The sequence below is a fragment of the Cebidichthys violaceus genome, unplaced genomic scaffold (assembly GCF_023349555.1).
Source record: "Cebidichthys violaceus isolate CVI_PGR_0920_01 unplaced genomic scaffold, fCebVio1.0.p SCAF_21, whole genome shotgun sequence".
Classification (NCBI taxonomy): domain Eukaryota; kingdom Metazoa; phylum Chordata; class Actinopteri; order Perciformes; family Stichaeidae; genus Cebidichthys; species Cebidichthys violaceus.
In genome coordinates, this window is record NW_027176384.1 from 8,398,114 (window position 1) to 8,419,718 (window position 21,605).

At 42.7% G+C, this 21,605-nt stretch overlaps 1 protein-coding gene and 3 non-coding genes across 6 annotated transcripts; all 4 read right to left on the minus strand.

Annotated features, from left to right (window-relative positions):
- Positions 1-11,799: 11,799 nt before the first annotated feature.
- On the minus strand, positions 11,800-19,252 carry slc25a3a (solute carrier family 25 member 3a). Of its 3 annotated transcripts, none has more exons than XM_068717169.1 (8): positions 19,157-19,252; positions 18,437-18,608; positions 17,269-17,393; positions 15,135-15,314; positions 14,640-14,821; positions 12,992-13,164; positions 12,786-12,896; positions 11,800-12,245 (listed from the first exon to the last, which is right to left on the minus strand). In XM_068717169.1, exons 2-8 carry the CDS (start codon positions 18,576-18,578, stop codon positions 12,085-12,087), a joined length of 1,074 nt encoding a protein of 357 aa, XP_068573270.1. In that variant the 5' UTR covers positions 18,579-18,608; positions 19,157-19,252; the 3' UTR covers positions 11,800-12,084. The 3 variants fall into 3 exon arrangements, with proteins under 3 accessions (XP_068573270.1, XP_068573271.1, XP_068573269.1); XM_068717170.1 differs by having other exon boundaries at positions 18,437-18,603; positions 19,157-19,240; XM_068717168.1 differs by lacking the exons at positions 17,269-17,393; positions 19,157-19,252 and adding an exon at positions 15,899-16,023 and having other exon boundaries at positions 18,437-18,603.
- On the minus strand, positions 12,520-12,721 carry LOC137877505 (small nucleolar RNA SNORA53). The gene has a single exon (XR_011103537.1). It is a non-coding gene; the product is annotated as a small nucleolar RNA SNORA53 (small nucleolar RNA).
- LOC137877507 (small nucleolar RNA SNORA53) lies at positions 14,309-14,510 on the minus strand. The gene has a single exon (XR_011103539.1). It is a non-coding gene; the product is annotated as a small nucleolar RNA SNORA53 (small nucleolar RNA).
- Positions 16,404-16,605, minus strand: LOC137877506 (small nucleolar RNA SNORA53). Its single transcript, XR_011103538.1, has one exon. It is a non-coding gene; the product is annotated as a small nucleolar RNA SNORA53 (small nucleolar RNA).
- Positions 19,253-21,605: the final 2,353 nt, after the last annotated feature.

Sequence of the window (21,605 nt, forward strand, 5' to 3'; positions counted from 1 at the left end):
GTGGAAGCAGGAACAGTGGTGCCATCAATGCAGAGGGAGAAGTTGTGGTGGGATTTGTTTAGTGATTTGGGGCCGATGATGAGGATTTCAGATTTGTCGCTGTTGAGCTTGTGGACTTGGAGAAGGCTTTCGACCGGGTCCCTCTGGGGTTCTTGTGGGGTGGGGGGGGGGGGGGGGGGGGGGGGGGGGTATGGGGTGCCGGACCCGTTAGGCACAGCCGGGGGGTGTAGAACGTCAGGTTTGGAGGTCTCGGGATTACCTCTCTGCTGTTTGCAGATGATGTGGTCCTGTTGGTCTCCTCGGATCGTGACCTCCAGCATTCACTGGGGCGGTTTGCAGCCGAGTGTGAAGTGGCGGGGATGAGAGTTAGCACCTCCAAATCTGAGGCCATGGTGCTCTGCCGGAAACCGGAGGATTGCTCCCTCCAGGTGGTGACGGAGTGCCTACCTCAAGCGAAGGAGTTCAAGTATCTCGGGGTCTTGTTCACGAGTGAGGGTAAGATGTAGATGTATTACTTATAGCACTAACTGTTTTTCTTCTTTCTGCACTGTACTTTGGTTCTGAGTTATGCTCTGCTTCATGCTCTTAGATGCTTGTTTGGAAAAGGAAATGTACTTATGACTTCTGGTGACTAGTAGTTCTCTTGATTACCAATGTTGAATGCACTTATTGTAAGTCGCTTTGGATAAAAGCGTCTGCTAAATGACTGTAATGTAATGTAATGTAGCGGGAGATCGACAGGCGGATCGGTGCGGCTGCAGTACTAAAGCAGGCGCTGCACCGAACCGTCTCAGTGAAGACGGAACGCCTCGGTATCCCCCAGTATGAGCTGAAAAATGTTGCAGGGGAGAGGGAAGTCTGGGTCAGCCTGCTTGGCCTGCTGCCACAGCGACCTGACCCCAGATATGCGGAGGAAAATGGATGGATGGATGGATGGATGGAGTTTGAGGAAGTTGGCTTGCATCCATGTTTGTACATCTGTGAGGCAGTTGGTGATGGTGGAGTAGGTGGTGGGGGTGATGGATTTGGTGGAGATGTAGAGCTGGGTGTCATCAGCATAGGGTGGCGTATGATGTCGCCAAGGGGGAACAGGTAGAGGATGAAGAAAAGGGGACTGAGTACTGAACCTTGGGGGACACCTTGAGAGACTGTGTCAGACTTGAATTTGTTGATACTAATGAACTGTTCACGGTCGGAGAGATATGATTTGAACCAGGAGAGGGCTGTGCCAGTAATGTGGAGGGAGGACTCGAGGAAGCGTAGCTCTCTAGTAGGATAATATGATACTATAAGCTCCGATATGATGGTGTCTGATCAATTAGGGCTTTGTAGGTGAGGAGAAGGATTAGAAATGAAATTCTAGATTGTACAGGGAGTCAGTGCAGAGAAGCTAATACAGGAGTAATATGATCTCTTTTCTTAATTTTTGTTAGTACATGAGCTGCAGCATTCTGGATCAACTGGAGAGATTTAAGAGACGTTTTAGAGCAGCCTGATATTAAGGAAGTTCAATAATTTTGTTTTAATAACATTATTTGGGAGCTTTGATGCAGCCATCCTCTCGACATGGTGCAGTAAGGACGTAAACAGCTCTGGTCATGTGACCATGGACATTAAACATGTGACTCTACACATATTTAATTTAGATCATTTCAATATTTGCTGGAGATGCATTGATACATCATTCAGTAAAATGTTTAGAGCCTAATAACGAAATACTTTTTTATGGTCACTATTGTGTTCAATGGGAGGATGCACGCACCTCCCAGACAGCAGCAGCTATGAATCATACATCAGCATGACGACAAAAACAGCAATTAAGTTTTTGTCAGTCAGGGATAAAGTTTGGCAGGCCAAGGGGCCAAGCGGGTCGGACGTAACAGTTCCATCACGAGATAAAACAGAGATAAACAGAGTGTAGGGTGTGAAGTGAGGCCATACCTGTGACTGCAGTGCTCACTTAAGTGGAGCACAAAATGCCATTTTGAGTTCATCAACTGGCCAAAAAGAGTCTGGTGGTAGCACTTCCTTTAGTTCCTTCTGTTGTTTTCCACTACAACATGTAAATAAACCTGGCCACAACATCTGTCATATCAGCCAATTATTTTGAAACATTTATTTGAGTTTACTGCTCCCCACCATCATGTCAGTTACTTACAATTTGGCTTTTCCCCGAGGTATTGTTAGAGTGAAGTACATGAATGCATTAACCAAACAACACAAGACCAGTGCTTTCTTCTCTTCGCATTGTTAAATCAATCAATACATTCATTTCTCAAGCTTGTTTTTTGCACTGCAAATTAAAACAGAACATATTCTATACATGAATACATATGGAGACAGAATAGAAAGCGTTAATTACAGTTCTGAAAACAGGCCTCTGGCTGCTGTGTTGGCTTCCATTGATGTTGTAAACACTCACCTGTGTTCTTTTCAAAGTGCTTACATCCTGATTGATGAGTCAACAATCAATCAAGCTAGCAGGTGTTTGGCCCGGTGGTACGTGGGTGTGGCATTTTGAAGGGTAGTGCTATGAAATGACAGACAATGACTTAATGTCAGATTCTTAAGTTTGGGAATCATCGAAAGGCATGAGGAAGACTCCAAACCTGATCTCTCATGTGTTTTGCTTGTGGCCACTCTTCCATGAACCTGCTCTGTGGAGTGTGAGATCATGTGACACATCATGTGACTTAGATTGCAAACAGGTGGACTGTATTTAACTTCTCAAGTTAAATACAGTCTTCTTCTCAAGATAGCTGGTGGCATCAGATTTTATTTAAGGGCTTCATAACAAAGTGGCTGAATACATAAGCATGCACCTTTTTCAGTTTTTGATTTTTTATAATTTTTTCATACATGTTTTTTTTTCATTTCACCAATTTTGACTACATTACAGTCATTTTTTAGCAGACGCTTTTTCAGACTATTTTTTGTAGGTCCATTACATAAAATCTAAATAAAATGTAATTTGAATACCAGGTTGTTATGCAAGAAAATAGTAAATTCAACATGGGGGTGAGTACTTTCGCAAGGTACTGTATTTTATTTAATTTCTTATGCTTCGCAAATAAATGCATTGAGGCGGTGTTAACAGGTCCTCTCTTCAGTAAAACAATCACCATGAATATCAGATTCAGTGTTAGAAGAAGGCCACATGTATCAGGACAATAGGTTCAGGTCCCCTCATGTGGTTCAAAGGTGTACTGCAGATATAATAGACAACTTAAGAAATGTATAGCGACCCTAATAAAATGAATGGGGGCGTGTAGAGAGCGGCATAAAGCTGAACCAGCTGCTCACATTTATTGATTTGGGATTTAGAAAAGGAAATGTCTCACTGGCAAGAAGGTTTCATAAATCTGAATATGTTTTGGTGTTCGTGCATTTCCTCCTTTGAACGTACGCAAACATTTAGTGTGGATCCTACGCTCTGTTTTATAGAGGAGAGCCCTGGTCATCACGTACATTTTACCCTACCATTAAATGTACCTGATATCCGAGATGTTGCGATGTTAACATCCTGCTCTTTTAACCCAGGTCAACCTGCCAAGATGTAAGATTAAAGTCTAGCCAAAGACGTTCTTCTGCTTCGAGAATTGTTGCTCATCTGAGAGTCATCAGAGAATAGAAGGGCGGGTAGATGACTAGTAACCCAATGAGGCCTTCCAGGCCACCTCCGGGTGAGCTTGTGCTTCAACTGCAAGGCTTAGTTGGAGGTGTACCTTGACAGCAGAACAAAGGTCTCTTGTGAAGGATGCTCTTGTCTACCTTTGCTCTAGTCCCACCGCTTTGTTCGGGGTTATTGCTCTTCTGCTCGTCTTCTATCTCGTTTCCAATAGTTTCACCTCCCAGGAATTTGGGACAGTGCCTCCAGGTCCATGCCTCTTCTGCTGCTTGGCAACCTGTTGCAGCTTAGTACAGTTTATGAATACATATACTGTACATAATGGGACACATAGAATAAATCCTGCTGATGAATTGTTCTTGGGTTGTTGTTTGGTGACATTGTCTTCACTCATTTTTGTTGTTGTCACTGTTACGTCACAGCTTTACAAAATGTCAAAGAATGAATCTTGCATCTGAAAGACACACTGACCCTCACTTCTGCAGAGGATTGTGGACTGTTTTGTGATCAGAAGGAGGAGGAGGTAAGACAATGTTTTTGACTTTGTCACCCTTCAAAAAGAGCTAAAGTTATGCATATCTAATATGTGGGCATTTCTTCACTCACTACAAAGAGAGCTTGATATTCACAGTGACCAACCTGTTTTCAGACTATACTGAGATGGGGTTTGCTGCGTATGTCTAAATATCCGCATACAAGGTAGAGAGAGGGATGATGCTCGTTGGTGTGCATCTATTGTTCCACCTGTAGATGCCCTTAAATAGCCTACCTGATAAAGACAAGTTCAAAAGAAGAGGCCCATAGAAGAAACGGTTCAGAGTAACCTGTGTTTTGTTGTCATTGTTTTGTAGTGGTTTGGTTTTTGTTTCAGGAAATAAAAGTAATTGTGAACCGGTTAGCATGCTGACGCTAGCAATTAGCTCAGAGTAGGCTACAAAATAATAAAAATAAAAATAAAAATAACTTTATTTATAAAGAACCTTATAAACCCCGTTTATGAAGTGATTTGACAGACTAAACAAGCAAAAGCAATATAATAACAGAAAGTCCATCAAAAGCAAGATAAACTAAACATTTAAACACTGATAAAACAGTACAATAGATTAAATAATAAAAACAATCGATGGATTGCAAACAAATAATGACATTAAAATGTTCATCAACTTGTGAAAAGGTGAAAAAGTGCTTCCTCTCCTTACTTCTGTCCTTCATGATGAGAGTGAACTCTTTCAACCCTTCCCGCTTCCTGGAGAGGGAGGCTACATTTATCAGGAGAGACGCCTTCATCCCTTTTCTGCAGGTACAGCATTTGTCCAGATTTTGTATTTTAGAGATTGCAGAGACTTTTTTACAGTGTGACCCAGTTTAACTCTTTTTGCAAATCTCTTGGTTCTTGCAGGTCAAAGGGTTTGTCTGGGAGAAAGTTTGGCTAAGATGGAGCTCTTCCTCTTCTTCACCTCCCTCCCTCACCTGGAGTCACAGAGGATGAACTGCTTCTGACTCCAGCTGTGGGCTTCATCCTCACCCCTTCACCTCATGAGCTGTGTGCCCTCAGTTGCCATTGAGGAAGAGAGCTGAAGCATGGAGCTGAAGCATGGAGCTGAAGCATGGCACACACTTAGGTAAGACACGGCTTCATTAGCCTTTATTCCTGCTTCCAGGTCAATGTGGAGTATTTTCACAAATGAAAGTACTTTGGTTTTGTAGATTGTACTTTGTCAATGGTTTACATTCTTATATTACATACAATTGGAGAAATCACATCATGTATTAGCCCAATATAAATTAATTAAGACTTGCCTTTTCCTATAGGCTATAGTCCCTGTGTTTACTTTTTTTTCTATTTTAGAGAAATACTTAATAGTTAAAAGTACTGGACCTACTGTCTTTTTTTCTAATGTTTTTGGATGGATAAACCCCCAAGAAGTAATAATTATTAGTACTTAATAATAATTATGAAAATACATTAAAATTCCTTTAAACCATGATTTGGTTAGTTGGTAGTCAACCCTAATGTTTCTTCTTGCTAACTTGTATTTAGCACAGCTGTTGGGCTGCAGTTTAAACCCAACAGTCTTCAGGTTGATCAGCAGCTCAGTATAATTAATAGTCAATAGAAGTACTCGTCTGTGGGGTGGAATATTACATTTAAATAGGTTCAGCTGATTAACAGAAACTGCTTAGACCGGTTCTTTCATATCTCTGTTGACATAAACACACCCATGGTGGAAATTTAATTCCTGTTGTTGAAAAGATTGTGAATATTTCCAGATGGCTTTGGAACTAAAAACCTGTGAGATTGAGTTCAGTGTTGGTTTGACAAGTCTTCAGGTGAATTTGTTCATCCTCTACACTGTGAAAATAATAGTATATCCTCATTTTAGAGGCCAACTAATAACCCACATCCACATTTCAAATCCCGGTGAAGTATTAAATTCAATTAAATTTTTTTTGTATAGCTCAAAATCACAAATCACACAATCTGTACACATGCAACATCCTCTGTCCCAGGACCCTCAACTCCCCAAAAAACCTTTAACAGGGAGAAAAGAGGAAGAAACCTCAGAAAGAGCACCAGAGAAGGATCCTCTTCTTCATCATCATCATCATCATCATCATCCTCTATCAGGAGGAAGTGTGATACATGTCATGTGTACACAATGAACAACACAACAGAGTTACAACACATTCAATGCATATGACAGAAATGATTCATATAATGAGAGTAGTGAGCAGAATAATTATGGAAAAATGATGACTACTAACAGCAGCAGTGAATATAGTAGAATAACAAAAGCAGAAATGGTGTCGGCAATAGTAATAGCAATGTGACTAATAATAATAATAAAGATAGTAGCAGTAGGAGTCAGCAGGACCACGGCAGGAGGCTGGACCAGGGTCCAGATATAACCACGATCCACGGAAACCTGTGAGGAGAGAAAGCACAAAGACTCCGGGGAAGCAGCAAAGTTAGTAATGAGCATTAATTAATGGGACATGAATTCATACAGAAGGAGAGAGAGGAGAGGAGAGAGGAGCTCAGTGTAGGAAGTCCCACAGCAGTCTAGACCTAAAGCAGCTTATCTAAACGTGAACATTTAATCAACGTCTTCAAATTCACTTTTAAACTTCTTTTAAACTTCAAAATGCTCACATAAAATATGTAGCAGTTAAATACGTAGTTATAGTGACACATCAACAGTTTCCGGTGACACAGGCAACAAGTCATTTGTATAAAGCAACAACATAAATATAACATGAACAGTGTTCTTTAAATAGAAAATAGAAAATACACGGCTCTCCCTTTACTTCTTTAAATGTGTCTTTTAAAGCCGGTTTCAGATGGTCTGCCATATGTATGGTGGAAGTATGAACATGATAATAATGGTGCTAATTTGTATTATTGTATTAAAGTAGTTCAAGTACTTACACAGTATGTTGTTAGCGTGAAGACTGACGTTTGTTCCGTCGACTCGTTCACTTCTCTCACTCCTCAAGTCTCTGGACCGGTGCTGCTCTCAGAGTTGGAGAAGATCTCTGAGCCTAAACATCTGCTCTCACTGTTCACTAGCTGCTCAGCAGACAGACTCAGTGTGAGACGAGCTGGTGGACAGACGGAGCATCTAGCAGCTAGAGACACAGACGTTTCACTCAGGAGCTAAAAGAAGACACAACGTTGGCATTATGATAAAAACACAACTCCAGATGAATGATAATACAGACGTATGAATTGGCACACGTTTGCTAATACATGCAATTTTTTAAAAATAAAACGAAGATTTGACATCTGCTCCAAAATCCAGACCTTTGTTTGCCACTCCTTCTGTTCACATCACATTCAAAGCCACTCTGAATATGAAATCCATAAACAGCAGCAGGAGGGCAGCCTGTCTCCTCTGGAAGGACACCTCAGAGCACTTCATCACAGTTTCTCCAATTGAATAATCCAAATTAGAAATTGCCTGTATCTCACCATTTTTTGTTTGTCATTAATGTATATTGTTGAGATGTCATGGGGTGCATCCATTCGAAATATTGATCACACTGGGGAGGGTCTTTTCTTTTTTTAATAAAGATTCAACACAATTGTTTCTCCTTTTTAATTAAAAAATATTCGCAATAGATGAATGAATGATCTATTATATTTTCAACAAAATAGAAAATACGATTACCCACAAAATCTAGGCATACGGTCAGAGTCATTAAAAGTTTCCTTCGTGACCATAACCATATGAGCAGAAGAAGATGTTCTTTTAGAAATGATTGATTCATCCTCAGAAGTGAGCAAAGAACCCTGTTGAAAACCTTTTAAAGCCGGAGGTTCACGGGGGTTGTGGGTAATGTGCCGCTCTGCCTTGGACCTGATGAAGAGGCTGAAGCCTAACTGTCGCTGATGGAGCCCACAATAGAGCGCAGATAGGCTGCTGTTGAAGCTGCGTTTAAGTCAGCAGCAAGAATAATGCTGACACGGGGAGCAGACAGGCTGTCAGGCCCGCAGATATGGAACAAATCACTGGACTCCACATACTTACATGTTTCCACTAAATGTGGAAATTACTGCTGGGACGAGAGCCAAAAGAGGGGATGTGCTGATCTTTTGTATCCCTCATAGTGTTGATGTTTTATTCAACGAGACAGCGATGACACTACGAGCTCACAAATACGGAACACATAAATGGAATCCATTTCCCATAACCCTTTGCAACCTTACTCTGTCAGCGAGCCCTGTTAGGCACAAACACACGCACTGAGATACATCATCATTCCACCAGAAGACAGCACTATTGTTTCCAGTATACAAATGGATTGTAATGGCGGCAGCGGTACATCAGGCCGTGTGGGACTACGACCCTGGCGGGCTACAGCGGGTTCCATGATTCTCCACACACACACACACACACACACACACACACACACACACACACACACACACACTAGCTGCTTCTAAACCAGCATGAGATGTGCTGTGTGATTATCATGACGCCCCTCTGCTCTGACCAGGAGCTCTGATACGAACAGCATCATGACGATGTGGTGCACTCTCATCCGCTTTGCCTCAACTCCTACCATTTTCATAATAAGTTAATATCTCTGAACAATGAGATCATTGTTCACGACAGATTTTAATTTCTCATTTGTTCAGCTAATTGCAAGTGTTTTGGCAAAAGAGCACACTTGTCTACAATGTGCACAGTAAGCACCTGGAGTCTTGATCCAAACTGATGAGTTGACATCTTCTGTTCGATGTCTAGTAGTTGTGACTCATTGATACACGTGTAGTTTTTAGGGCCTCCTTGTAGAAATTCTACATTCAAAACTATATAAACTCTTTAACACAGAACACCAAATAAATCACTTTCTACATGCCAACTGCACACTGATGTGATAAACATGAAACACTATGACAGTCTTCTTCTTTGTATTCAGTTATTGTCAGTAAATCATGTGAGCTGTAAACACAACATGTACCAGACTGTAGAACACAGACGGTATGCGCTACTGTTGACAGGACAGTCACCTTTGATCTTTCATGTAAATCCTTAGACCTCGAACAGAAGATGTGCCACAAAATGTCATCATGCAAAAATTAAACAAACAAAAAAATGCTGATGAATGAATAAAACCTGCAGCAGTTCCGTAACAAAGCAGTTGTACCCCCCCCACAGTACGTAGCACCATGCCATAGATATTTATGGAATATACATGTTTGACAGTTGCATGAATCATTTTGTTTGTGATACTCAAACATGAAAGATTTGGAAGTTTTGAAGACAATTTCACCGAGAATCAATTCATCAGTTTAGATGAAATCCAGGTGCTTACTGTGCACATTGTAGACACGTGTGCTCTTTTGCACACTTCAAATTAAAATGTGTCGTGAACAATGAACTCATTGTTCAGAGATTTGAAGTTATTGTATTTGAATTGAGGCAAAGCGGATGAGAAAAACTTAACAGTATGACATGAAGATGACGTGAACACATCACTGTATTGTACTGTAAACTAAATACAGTATTGTAATTACAGTCCTCGGACTCTATTGTTGTGCACACCACAGAGCAGATGCTGATTCAGCAGCATTCACACCATTGTTCTTCTAATCTTGATTCAAAATGTGATTTTCATGAGACCTTTCATGTGGGATTGTCTCAGTTTTGAGCTGGATTTCCCCGGTGCTGGCAGGCCTGTAAAACACTCACATGTCCTGGTTTTCATATTAACGTATTGATAATAATATTATACTTGTTTTCAGCACTTACATCAACGTTCATCAGGTTCTGTTCCACAGTTGCAACTGGTGACTGAGCAGTCATCAGTGTCTGTTTCTGGTTCCACAGAACAGTACTGTAAAAGTACACTGTACAGGTACACTGTACAGGTACACTGTACAGGTACATAGCTTTGACCACTCAAAGCTTTTTTACACTACATGTTTGTTCATCCATTCACACACTGATGACAGGTGCCACCCGCCTCAGGACTAACATTCACATCTTCTCCTATTACAGTGTGAAGCTGTAACGTTGGTACTGTAACTATTTATTTGTGCCATTAGAGCAGGGGTGTCAAACTCAAGGCCCGCGAATCCGCCAGCAGAAAAAATAAATTAAAAAAAATTTAAAGTTAGACTTGATAATAAAATTATCCCTATAGTCGAAATTATGAGATAGAAAGTCGAAGTTATGAGATAGAAAGTCAAAAATATGAGATATTTAAACACAACAGTCATAGAAGCAGCTCTTCACAGGTTACTCTACATTTGACATGGAAATGTATTGTGAGTACATTGAAGACTACGTTAAACGTGGCTTTACAACAGATTAAATATTTTACGTGGGATTGTGCAAACGCACCCTTGAAAGGATTTTAAGCTTTGAACAAAGTTATTGTAATAACTTGTGTTTGATATTTGTCTTTGCCATTTTCTTTAAAAGTTTGATAGAGTAATGTGGGTTTCTTAACCCTAAATTAAAAAGAATTTAAGTTATAATAACAGAAATGTGCTTAAATATATTTTTACATTTATATAACTGCATGAACAATATTTGTATTTACTTGAATAAACAATAATCAAATGCAGAGAGAGTTATTTACCAATATGTTAGGAGTAGTTACATTTACACAGTCTTACATTTACAACCGGCCCTTTGAGGGAAATCGAAATGCTGATGTGGCCCAGAGTGAAAATGAGTCTGACATCCCTGCATTAGAGCCAACTGTAGAACTGAAAACCAGAAGGAACGGGACGATGTCCAAAACGGAGAGGACACCTGGAAATGTCAAAGTGTGTGAGGCAGTAGAATCCTCTCTGTTCACTCTCTCCTTCACACCATCATGTAGTTCATGTAGTTCACATTAACTTGTGTAAAGTGTGTATCATTAATTTCTTTTAAACATGCAGTGCCTCTTCATTTTGGAATACAAACATTCATAATATATAGTCCATAATATTATCTGTCTTACAAAGTCAGCTGTATAAATGATTGACATTCAGAATTATTCACATGGATTCTTGAGTTTTCTTATTGTGGAGAATTAAATGCAAAAGTAGCAGATTTTATTACCCTTTGTAAATAAACGGAAACATGCCGTTTATACCATAAAACAGTTATTCTATCACACTGTAATCCAATATACAGTTATGTACTGTTAAACTAAATTACAGTAGCTCCACTGTAAAATAAAAGTAAATCACTCTGCTGCCAGTAATAAAAAAACCCTGTTAAACTGAAATTGTTTAGCGTGTAGGACAGAGGGTGCAGACAGGAAGAGTGATTGTAGCTCATTAGAAAATGAGGTCTATGTGACCACTGCTCAGGAGTCAGTGCTTAGCACAAGTCTGGTCTACTTTCCTCTCTAAGAAGCTTTTGTAGCTACTGTAACACAGCTACTTGTGTTCTGCTCCAACCTGTAAAAGGACAACCAGTTGGCAGTGAAGTGAGCCCCTCCTGGTGGTGTTAAAGAGGACTGCACTGCACACTACATCCACTGGATTTGAACACACATCTAATGTACCCATCAAGTCTGATGATCTGTCATTGCTCACTTCTCAGGAAGCTGCTGGCTGTACATGAGCCTTCAGAGAGCAGAATGTAACGTTATGAACAGAAAGACTTGTAATCTAAACAAATGACAAAAGCATTCATGTTGAGAAGAAAAGCAGACAGCCATTGTTTAAGGGAATTCAATTCTTTTATTAGAATTTGAACATGTTTCTAAAGAGGAAATGATGAAACCAGACGGGTGTTTCTACAGAAGAATATTTTCTGTCTGACTCACAGTAAGTCAAGAGCAACAGTTCCATCTTGTCTCCTTGTTCTTTTGAAATATACATTAGTAGTAGCAGACGGAGCTGAGGACATAAATATAGAAAACTGCTGTGTGCGCTCTGAAAGTTGGGGGGGGGGGGGGTCAGATGTGTCAGCCGAGGACTTCCGCTCAGTGGAGGGATGAGGTTACTCTGTGAGGCCCAGCTTCTTCTTCAGGGACTCCGGCATCTCGGGGGGAGGGGGGCGGGGCAGGCGGAAGTAGACCTTGACAGAGTCGTAGATGAACCACTGCAGGGCGGTCAGAGTACCGATCATGATGATACGAGCCACCAGACCCTTCCACACACCTGAACAGGAGACAGTCACCACATGAGATACACAGCACAAAACCATGTGAGGGCAGTACAGCCTAACCCAGGAACTCATGAGGGGGAGGGGGGGGGGGAGACGACAAATTAACAACTTTGTGAAGCAGTCCTCACTGTTGATAATGGGACTAGTGTATACACCATGCTGCTCAAATGACCAGCAACACTCACTTATTTCACTTTTAATGTTGGCTGATTGACATCAACAAAGCACAGTTTTCAGTCAGCTGGTCTTGGATCAGTAACTATGTATAGTGTCCGTCCCCCAGGCTTGCAGCACCAGGGGCTCCCTGTCTAGAGGACAGGGCTGCCAGTGCTGCAGGTGGGCTGGAGGGACAGGTAGACTGTTCTCACACGCCAATGACTCAAGCACCTCCAACTGTACAGCCAGCAAGCTGCCGAGGGGCTCTGCTCAGAGCACAGCGCCCTCCAGAGGTGGATCTAAGGAGCGTGTTGATGGAAGCCTCGTGGTAAACTATGCTACTGCTCAAGTGACTGTGGACCGGTGTTGATACAGACCTTTTGGTCCTAGCTTCTTGAGGACCTGTACAGCAGTGCTGCCGGACTCCTTGTTCAGCACGGACACCACAGAGTCAGCCGGGTGGGACACGATGGCACAGAACACACCAGCTGCACACAGAGGGGAAGAACACGCATCAGAGAACTGGACTAACTTTAGTAGGCCCGAATTGGTTTTGTAGCTTTGCGGTTGATCCGTTACTCACCGATGTAACCGGCCACAAAGGTGACCACCAGCTGCTCAGATTTGCTGCACTCGCTGCGGGGCTTGGGAACAGCATACTTGTAGAGCAGCTCCACGGTGCGCTCAAAGCAGGCAAACTTCATCATGGTGTAGGGGATCTGCCTCATCCACAGAGGCACCACACCCTTATAGAACCTGGAGTGAAAGGAGGGAGGAGCGTGAGCTCAAGAAGCACAATCATCTTCACCTCAATTCATACAGCTGAGGGGCAGCAGACTGAGGGTGCTGTGGTCCATGGACACCACAGGGTGGTAGTGTGACAAGTATCACATGGTCTTTGATACCCATCCGTGGGCTCAGAGGGCCTTTAGTAAGTGAACGTGTCAACTAATCATCCAAAAGTTGGCTTAAAGGAGGAGTGTGTAAGATTTAGAGGCAGCTGGTGGTGAGGTTGCCATCCAACTGAAAACCCTCCACTCACTCAACCTTATCCGAGAACTCCGGTGGCCTTCTGCTAGCTTCAGTATCTTTAGGATTTTATCAATACCATTATTGGTTCTTTTCATACAGTGTATGTAAGAATATGGCTGTCGCCATCTTGAATTTTTCTGCACAAATGAAAATCAGACATCAGCGTCAGTCTGTCCTCAGTCTCAGCCAGCAAACAAGTTTTCAAGAACCAGCTCAGACAAACAGAGGACACACAGGCCTGTTTGTTGGGCATGGGCTGCGCTTGTGAAGCAATGGTGGATGAGAGACTGAGGACAGAGCAGCTCTTCATGCATGTTGAACAGACGTATTGATGAAGTATTGGCTTTCTACTCAAATGTTTTATTGCAACAGTAACGAGTAGTCATTCTCAAGTCTAGCAATCTTCTCTTCAGTGTCTCCACCACAGCCTGTCTGCTCATGTGTTTGAACATCACTGAGAACAGTCTGGACTGACTCATCACTTTACCCTCATAGACTGCAGGGCCTGCTGTGTGTTCAGATATACGAGTATCAAACGTTTCACTTCAGAATCAAGTCTTCTGATCAGTCTTTACAGAGACCACCAATCGGTGGTCTCTGTAAAGACTGATCAAGATGCAGCAATAAACTTCAAAGATAGAAGGACATTAACACAGAACATTACAACTGGATGGATGTAGAGCTCGTTGAGACGGTAGACTCAGTTAAGAAGTAACATGAACGAATGGGCGTCGGCTATTGAAAGAAAAAAGAGAAAGTGACATCCCTACAATGGATGACTGCATCAGAGCACTCTGCAAAACAAAAAAACAACGCTTTCAACCCAAAGACAATATAACACGTTACACACACACCAGTAACTATGTATAGTGTCCGTCCCCCAGGCTTGCAGCACCAGGGGCTCCCTGTCTAGAGGACAGGGCTGCCAGTGCTGCAGGTGGGCTGGGGGTACAGGTAGACTGTTCTCACACGCCAATGACTCAAGCACCTCCAACTGTACAGCCAGCAAGCTGCCGAGGGGCTCTGCTCAGAGCACAGCGCCCTCCAGAGGTGGATCTAAGGAGCATGTTGTCAGAAATCCATTTACCAATAATTCATCACTAAAGCAAAAACTCCTATCAGCGCTTCAAAGTCACTTACTGACAGTGACTGGTACCAAAAAGGAATGCTTAGGAGCTGTAAAGAGGCAGTACACTTACGCCCAGATCCCCTCCTCTGCATACATCTTGGGGACACACTGTCTCAGGTTGTTGGCGTAGCCCGGCTTGGTCTGGATACGAACTTTGACAGCCTCCATGGGAGCCAGAGCGATGTCTGCAAAGAACTCTGCGCTGGCTGAGGCAGCCAGGTACAGCGATGTCCTCCACAGGTAGGTGTTCTCCTGTCGAGTGAAACCACACGACGAATGTCAGACAGACGAGGCGTCATAAAAGCTATCGAGCACACCGACCAACGTGATGATTGTTCAGAGCGAGGTTTGCACTGGTCACTGCCCCTGGGTCGAGTAGCCCCCCCCCCTTACTCTATGATTAACAGCTGCACACACAAACGCTAGATGTATCCAGTGCTACTCAGCTCTACGTGGAAACCATTTGATTCCACTGGAGTATAAACTCATCAGAAAAAGGTAATACTTAATATAGCAGACGGATGAACAAACATGGCCGTCAGAGCACAGCTGCGTGTGGACTCACCTCTCCCAGTAAGTCGCTGTAGAACACCTTGAACACTTCGTAGAAGCCGAACTTGCACAGTCCCTGCATGGAGTAGCCGATGAAGGTGGGAGCCCAGCCCTTAGCCAGGCCCCTGACACCATCTTCCCTGACGGTCACTGTGAAGCCTGTGGCGATGCTCTTGTACTTATCTGGGTCCACCTGAGGAGGAGAATCAGCACCGATGAAGCATGTCCTCCGATCACTGGCAACTCTGGGATCTGGTGTATTGTGTGGAAAGGTATATGCTGACATGGTGAATAGCCATGAGTACGGGCCAATCCTTGAGTTGCAAGTCCAGTGGTTTTCTTTTATGAATTTAAGTGCCAAGCGCTTTGTTTGAAATCACATTTTCTAGACTGCAATTTAGAAATGTTTAACTACATTAGCTTAACAAATGTTATGATTCATGTTTCAGTTAATGAGTGACGTCAGGATGACCTATAGATGTGTACAAGTATGAATCACTGGTACACAGGCGTCAGACAACTCCAAAACTTACTTTGGAAATATGAACAATTACAAACAAATAGGGTACTTGGTGCTTTAAATTGGGGGAAAAGTTAGAGTTTTTTTTAAAAACTGGCATGAATTAACCACACCAAGAGGCTAGATACAAATCAGCAGCTGAATAGTGAAGAGGGTTTCTGGGGCACAGCCCATTGAAAGTTGCCTTTCCCTCGTTACTGAAACCACGGGGCCGAGAGGCTGCAGGAGCGACTGTGAGGCTCAGCTTCCATACAAACCTGCAGGCGACACTTGACAAGGTCGAGGGGCACCACTGCTGTGTGTGTGAGGCCGCAGCTCAGGATACCCCCAAAGCCACACAGGGCATAGTACTTTGAGGAGCCAAACTCGCAGCTGATATCCTCTGTGGTAGAAGGAGGGGACACACAGCGAACATGCAACATGCAGGGTCACATGCAGCACAGGACACAAATCAACACCACACCAGAGCCACAGAATGGAAGAGTCGTCACTGCTGAAGGAACACTGACAAACCATCGACACCAGTTTGCCAATGTCCCTACTGTGGACAGTTCCACTCTCCCATTATAGATGGCTCTGCCACCAACATGCCACCAGTTATCAGGATCACACACCAACAGTTGATAAAATCATTGTACACAAGTGATTTCAGTAGGAACTTTTGGGACCACAGTGGTGTCGCACAAGTTGGGCCATTCACTATAAAATAGCCTTATATTATATACAAGTCTTTTATATAATTGCACAACAGTAACTATGTATAGTGTCCGTCCCGCAGGCTTGCAGCACCAGGGGCTCCCTGTCTAGAGGACAGGGCTGCCAGTGCTGCAGGTGGGCTGCGGGGACAGGTAGACTGTTCTCACACACCAATGACTCAAGCACCTCCAACTGTACAGCCAGCAAGCTGCCGAGGGGCTCTGCTCAGAGCACAGCGCCCTCCAGAGGTGGATCTAAGGAGCGTGTTGATGGAAACCTCATGTTATGTTGTGCACGATTTGAGCATTTTCTGGCAGCAGCACAAGCTCAAGGGATTTGTAGTCAATTGGCTAAAAATGCAAATCACCACTGTGGTCCTACAAATATATGATCAAAACAATTTACTAAGATAAATTTACTGTTTCGATAAAAGATTAGCAGTTATAAATGATTTTATTACATAATTTTTTTACCACCATAATGCATGCGTCTGACTTTTTAACTAGACTAGCTCAGCCTGACAGTATAAGGTCAACAGTCAGTGTGTTAATGAACAATAACTGGCTGATCATGTGACCATTAACAGGTTTCATTTAGACAGACGTCCTTGACTTTGTCAACATACATGACCTGTTCTCCCTCTGGGCTGGCACTTCTGACTTTCACCTACACAAGTCCTCTACAGTGGCTGGGTGGGTACAAATCATTCAACACAGGAACACTGGTGCAGAATCATGCAACCATGTTATGATCACTCCAACACATTGGAATCAGTACTCAATGACAAAAGAAACAACTTCACCACAGCGGGGTTGATGCTATTTCTCCCATGCAAATTGGTGCGTTTTCAGGACAAACAAAAAAATGAAAGCCATGGGTGGATGGGGCGTGACGTAAAAAAAAAACAAGGCGCCGAGCCACGGAAACAGACCTGCAATCTGCATTTGACCAGATCAAGGGGAACGACAGCTGTGTGTGTGGTACCACAGCTCAGAATCCCACCAAAGCCGCACAGGAGGAAATACTTCTGAGAGCCGAACTCACAACTGTCCCCCTCTGAAGAAACACAGGGGAAACGTTTAGAACAGGACGTGTTGGGGATAGAAAGGACGAGTCTTTAGATGACTAACTGTCTACCACTTTAAAGAATTTAACTGGTTTAATGTTGTCTGTGCCCTCAATCCAGGTAGATGTTTGGCAAGCCACAGCTTATTTTAGCAGGCTCACCCTCGTGAAACTTGTTTGAACTTGCTGATCAGGACCTAGACTGAACACGGCCATGTTGCAAATGGAACAGACGATTGAAATGAATCACTACAGTTACCTAGCCAGCTGTGCTTTAAGGATGAAAACGTATAAATGCAAGGGACAAATACTAAACATGAGTACATGGACTTCATTCTGCAAGCTGCTGTTTTAATACAACAAATGTCTGACTTTCACAGCGTTCTTTAACAGATAGTTTATCATATAGACTGCCTTAATACATGGAGAAGAAGTTTAATACTTGTGGCTGAAGCTTGTTGGGCAATGGAAACGTGTTAACAGAAACCATGAGGGCAGAGTGTACATGTAGAGGACATAAACACATAGGTTGAGTGGTGTAGTGAGGTAATGTTGGTACCTTTAAACAACCAGTCAGAACAACCTGTTCTCTCAGACCTGAGCTGCTCAGTCAGGGGTCACGTGGATTTCGCCACCCATTTGGCTTTATGGAAGTTAATTACTAAAGCTCCACTAAAAACAGTTGCATCTCTTTTGCATACACTATATGCAATAAAGTGCGACACGTCAAATACAGTTCGCTGCAGTGCAAAGGCAAGATCTCACTTTGTCCTTCCTCGTCCTCCACAGGCTCCCTGAACGCAGCACGGGCCTCACGGCTAACTGCCTCAGCGTTGAACCCTGGATCCTTTCGAGCGCTTTGAATAATTTAACGATACCGTAGAACCGGCACACAGGCAATCGTACTTTACATTAACTAGATATATACTGTTTTACACCGCGAAGCTGCTCGCAACCGGGTGAATCAGGACTGCTAAGCTAACGCAGCTAACGCTAGCCCATTAGCAGTCCTGCGGACTCGTCTCCGAGGTTACCTTCTGCGGTAGCGGCTGCTGCCAGTCTGCGGGTCCTCTGTCCCTGGAGGCTCTGTTGAGGTTCCTCCACTTTCTGGAGGGAGAACAGGGGAGCGCTGAACGGGTTGCCCCGGGCCAGCTGCGTCAACGCGGTCGGGTACATGGTGGTGTCCTTCCTGCTAGCGGAGCTACGCTGCAATGAGCAACAAGTTAGCTGTGCTCGAGCTAAATGGCAGATGTGACTGGTAACACACACACGCGCACACACACACACACACACACACACACACACACACACTGACACTTGAACTGAGACACTATGTCACGTGCTGGTTAGCTTGGTTTAACGTCCGAATGAACGCGGACAATGCGTAATAATGCTTAGCTAGCTTATTGAATGAACGCACAACATTAGCAAACACTAAGCTACAACCACGAGCATGTAACGCTCGTGCAAGTTACTGGTCCATCACTGTAACAACCTTCTCAAACTAAAAAAAACGGCCTACCTACACACTCATGTAGCATTTCCATGTCATTTTCTAGCATAGCAGATGCTAAATGCTAGGCTAAAATACGTGCTAAGCTAACTTGACCGCTGCAAGTTGAAAGGTCCCATTTTAAAGAAGAGGTTGAAGTAGCATTCAAACGACTAACGGAAGTCACAGTTCTGTAAACTACGTCACCCATAAAGAAGTGTCGATGTTTCATATGTACCATTTGTTTTAAATGAATACCTACACTGACTCTCGGTGTCTTAAGATGGCGCCTCCACTGAGCTGCAGCCGGTTGTTCGGAGAGGACGAATGACCTCGCGGTAAAACGATTTGTCCTTTCGTGACGTCGGCGACAAGCCTGGGCGGAAACGTCCGCTTCTCTGTCCAGTAAGAAACCGCCGCAGAGCTGCCAATCAACACCTCCGGTCCAATCACAAGGTTGACCTGTGATTAATTAAGGCGGTGCTTGTAGGAACCCTGTCTAGAATTATTGAGAACATACTTTTTGTAGCACTTCAAATATTCAGAAACTACCTGTTTTTCTAGGTACTTTGAAAGATCTGTAGTGGCCAAAAACAAACATAAATCAACGGGCCACTGAAGAAGCACCATTTACGCAGGTAAAATCCTGCATTACCCAGACAGGATGTCAGGATGTCTAATGTGTGTTTCTCATGATTTATTGAACAAAACAAAACAAGCAAACTTAAGAAAAAAGAAACTCATACTCATAGGCCCACCCAGGTGCATGCTGGTGCTGTACCTACTTCTATATATAACCACAGCTGTATATACAGCAAGGGCCATAAGTATTTGGACTGTGACACAATTTTTCAAATTTTGCCTCTTTACACGACTCCAATGGATTTGAAAGGAAGCAGTCAATATGTGGTTGAAGTGTAGACTTTCAGCTTTAATTCAACGGATTAAACAAAAATATCACATGAACCGTTATGGAATTATGGCCATTTTTATACGAGTCCCCCACATTTTCAGAGGCTCAAAAGTAATTGGACAATTGTCTGACAAACGGTTTCATGGCCAGATGTGGTCGGTTCTGTCACTATTTCATGACAAATGATGCAGACCAATAGGATTCAAAATGTTAAATTAGCATTTGGTAGTTGGTCCTTGGAACTCGGCATGAAACCAAAAAGGTGTCAATGCAAGTGAAGGAGAACATTATTAGGTTAAAAACACTTAACAAACAGTTAAGATAGATCAGACAGATAGCAGAAACATTAGGATTGACCAAATCAACAGTTTGGTACATTCTTAAAAAGAAGGAATTCACTGGCAAGCTCACCAACACCAAAAGGCCCAGAAGACCATGGGAGACATCTAAAGTGGATGATCACAGAATTCTTTCCTTGAAGAAAACCCCTTCATAACATCTACTGAAGTCAAGAACACTCTGGAGGAGGTAGGCGTTCCATTGTTAAAGACTACAATCAAGAGACGCCTTCAAGAATCTAATTACAGAAGGTTTACAACAAGGTGAACACCTCTGGTACCACTGAAGACCAGGAAGGCCTCATTAGACTTTAACAGAAAACATCTGAAACAGAATGACCAGTTCTGGAACAAGATTCTTTGGACAGATGAAACCAAGATGAACTTTTACCTGAATGATGGGAAGAGAAAAGAAGGAAAGGATTTTCCTCCAAGTATTAAAAAATGTTTTACATTTTAATTAAGGTTGTAGTCAGAGATCTCCTGAACTCATATGCATTAGTTATTGTCTGGAATTATTGACAAAATGATTTTTATAGCACCTCAAATATTTCATAATTTCTTTTTAAATGTACAAATGTAGAACATTTACTTTGGAAAATCTATTAATTGGTACAGTCAAAATGTTTGATGTTCAGTATGGGTGGAGTCAGAGATGTCCTGACAACAAATACTGTATATCAGGCATTGTCTGGAATTATTGTGAAAAGTATTTTTAATGTACCGTAACATTCTGTTATGTGATCTGTTTCTGGAAATATGTAGGACTTTTACTTTGAAAAATCTCTTAATTGATACAATAAAAAACGATTATTTTTTTTGTAAGGGTATAGTCAGATGTCTTGAACACATATGCATCAATCATTCTCTGGAATTATTGAGTCTTTTTATGGCACCTCAAATATTCAGAAATGAGCTTCTTGAATAGAACCAGGGTCCCGGTGTGTCCTGGGACACTTGATGGAGCCGAGTCATCATTAACCACACTTGGTTCAGTATGAAGATTATGAAAATGATCTTGCAGAAACTTGCTTTAGTTAGGTACTAGCCAACCTCCATTTGTATCGGTTACATTATTAGTGTGGTAATGCATTCAGTTCAGTACCACACAGGGACGTCACTGTGACAGTGCTAGTATTCAGTATTCAGCTCAGGACCAGCGCTGTGGCTTTGTGCTGACTGAAGTCGTCCCATGAAGTACGACATGGTCCCCTAACCCGATGAAGTTACTGCTAACCAGACCACAATGACACATCACTGAACCACAAGTCACATCAAAGTCCTGGCATGCGTTGTCTTTAGGTGGACTTCTCCTGAAGATCAAAGGATGTGACAAAGACAGGTTAGAAGTTACAGACTCCAGTCTAGTTGAAGAAATTCACTTCAATTGTCTCATCAGAAGTTTTGTTGCCCGAGCACACAATTACATCCTCATGAATCAAATGCTCTTAAAGACACAG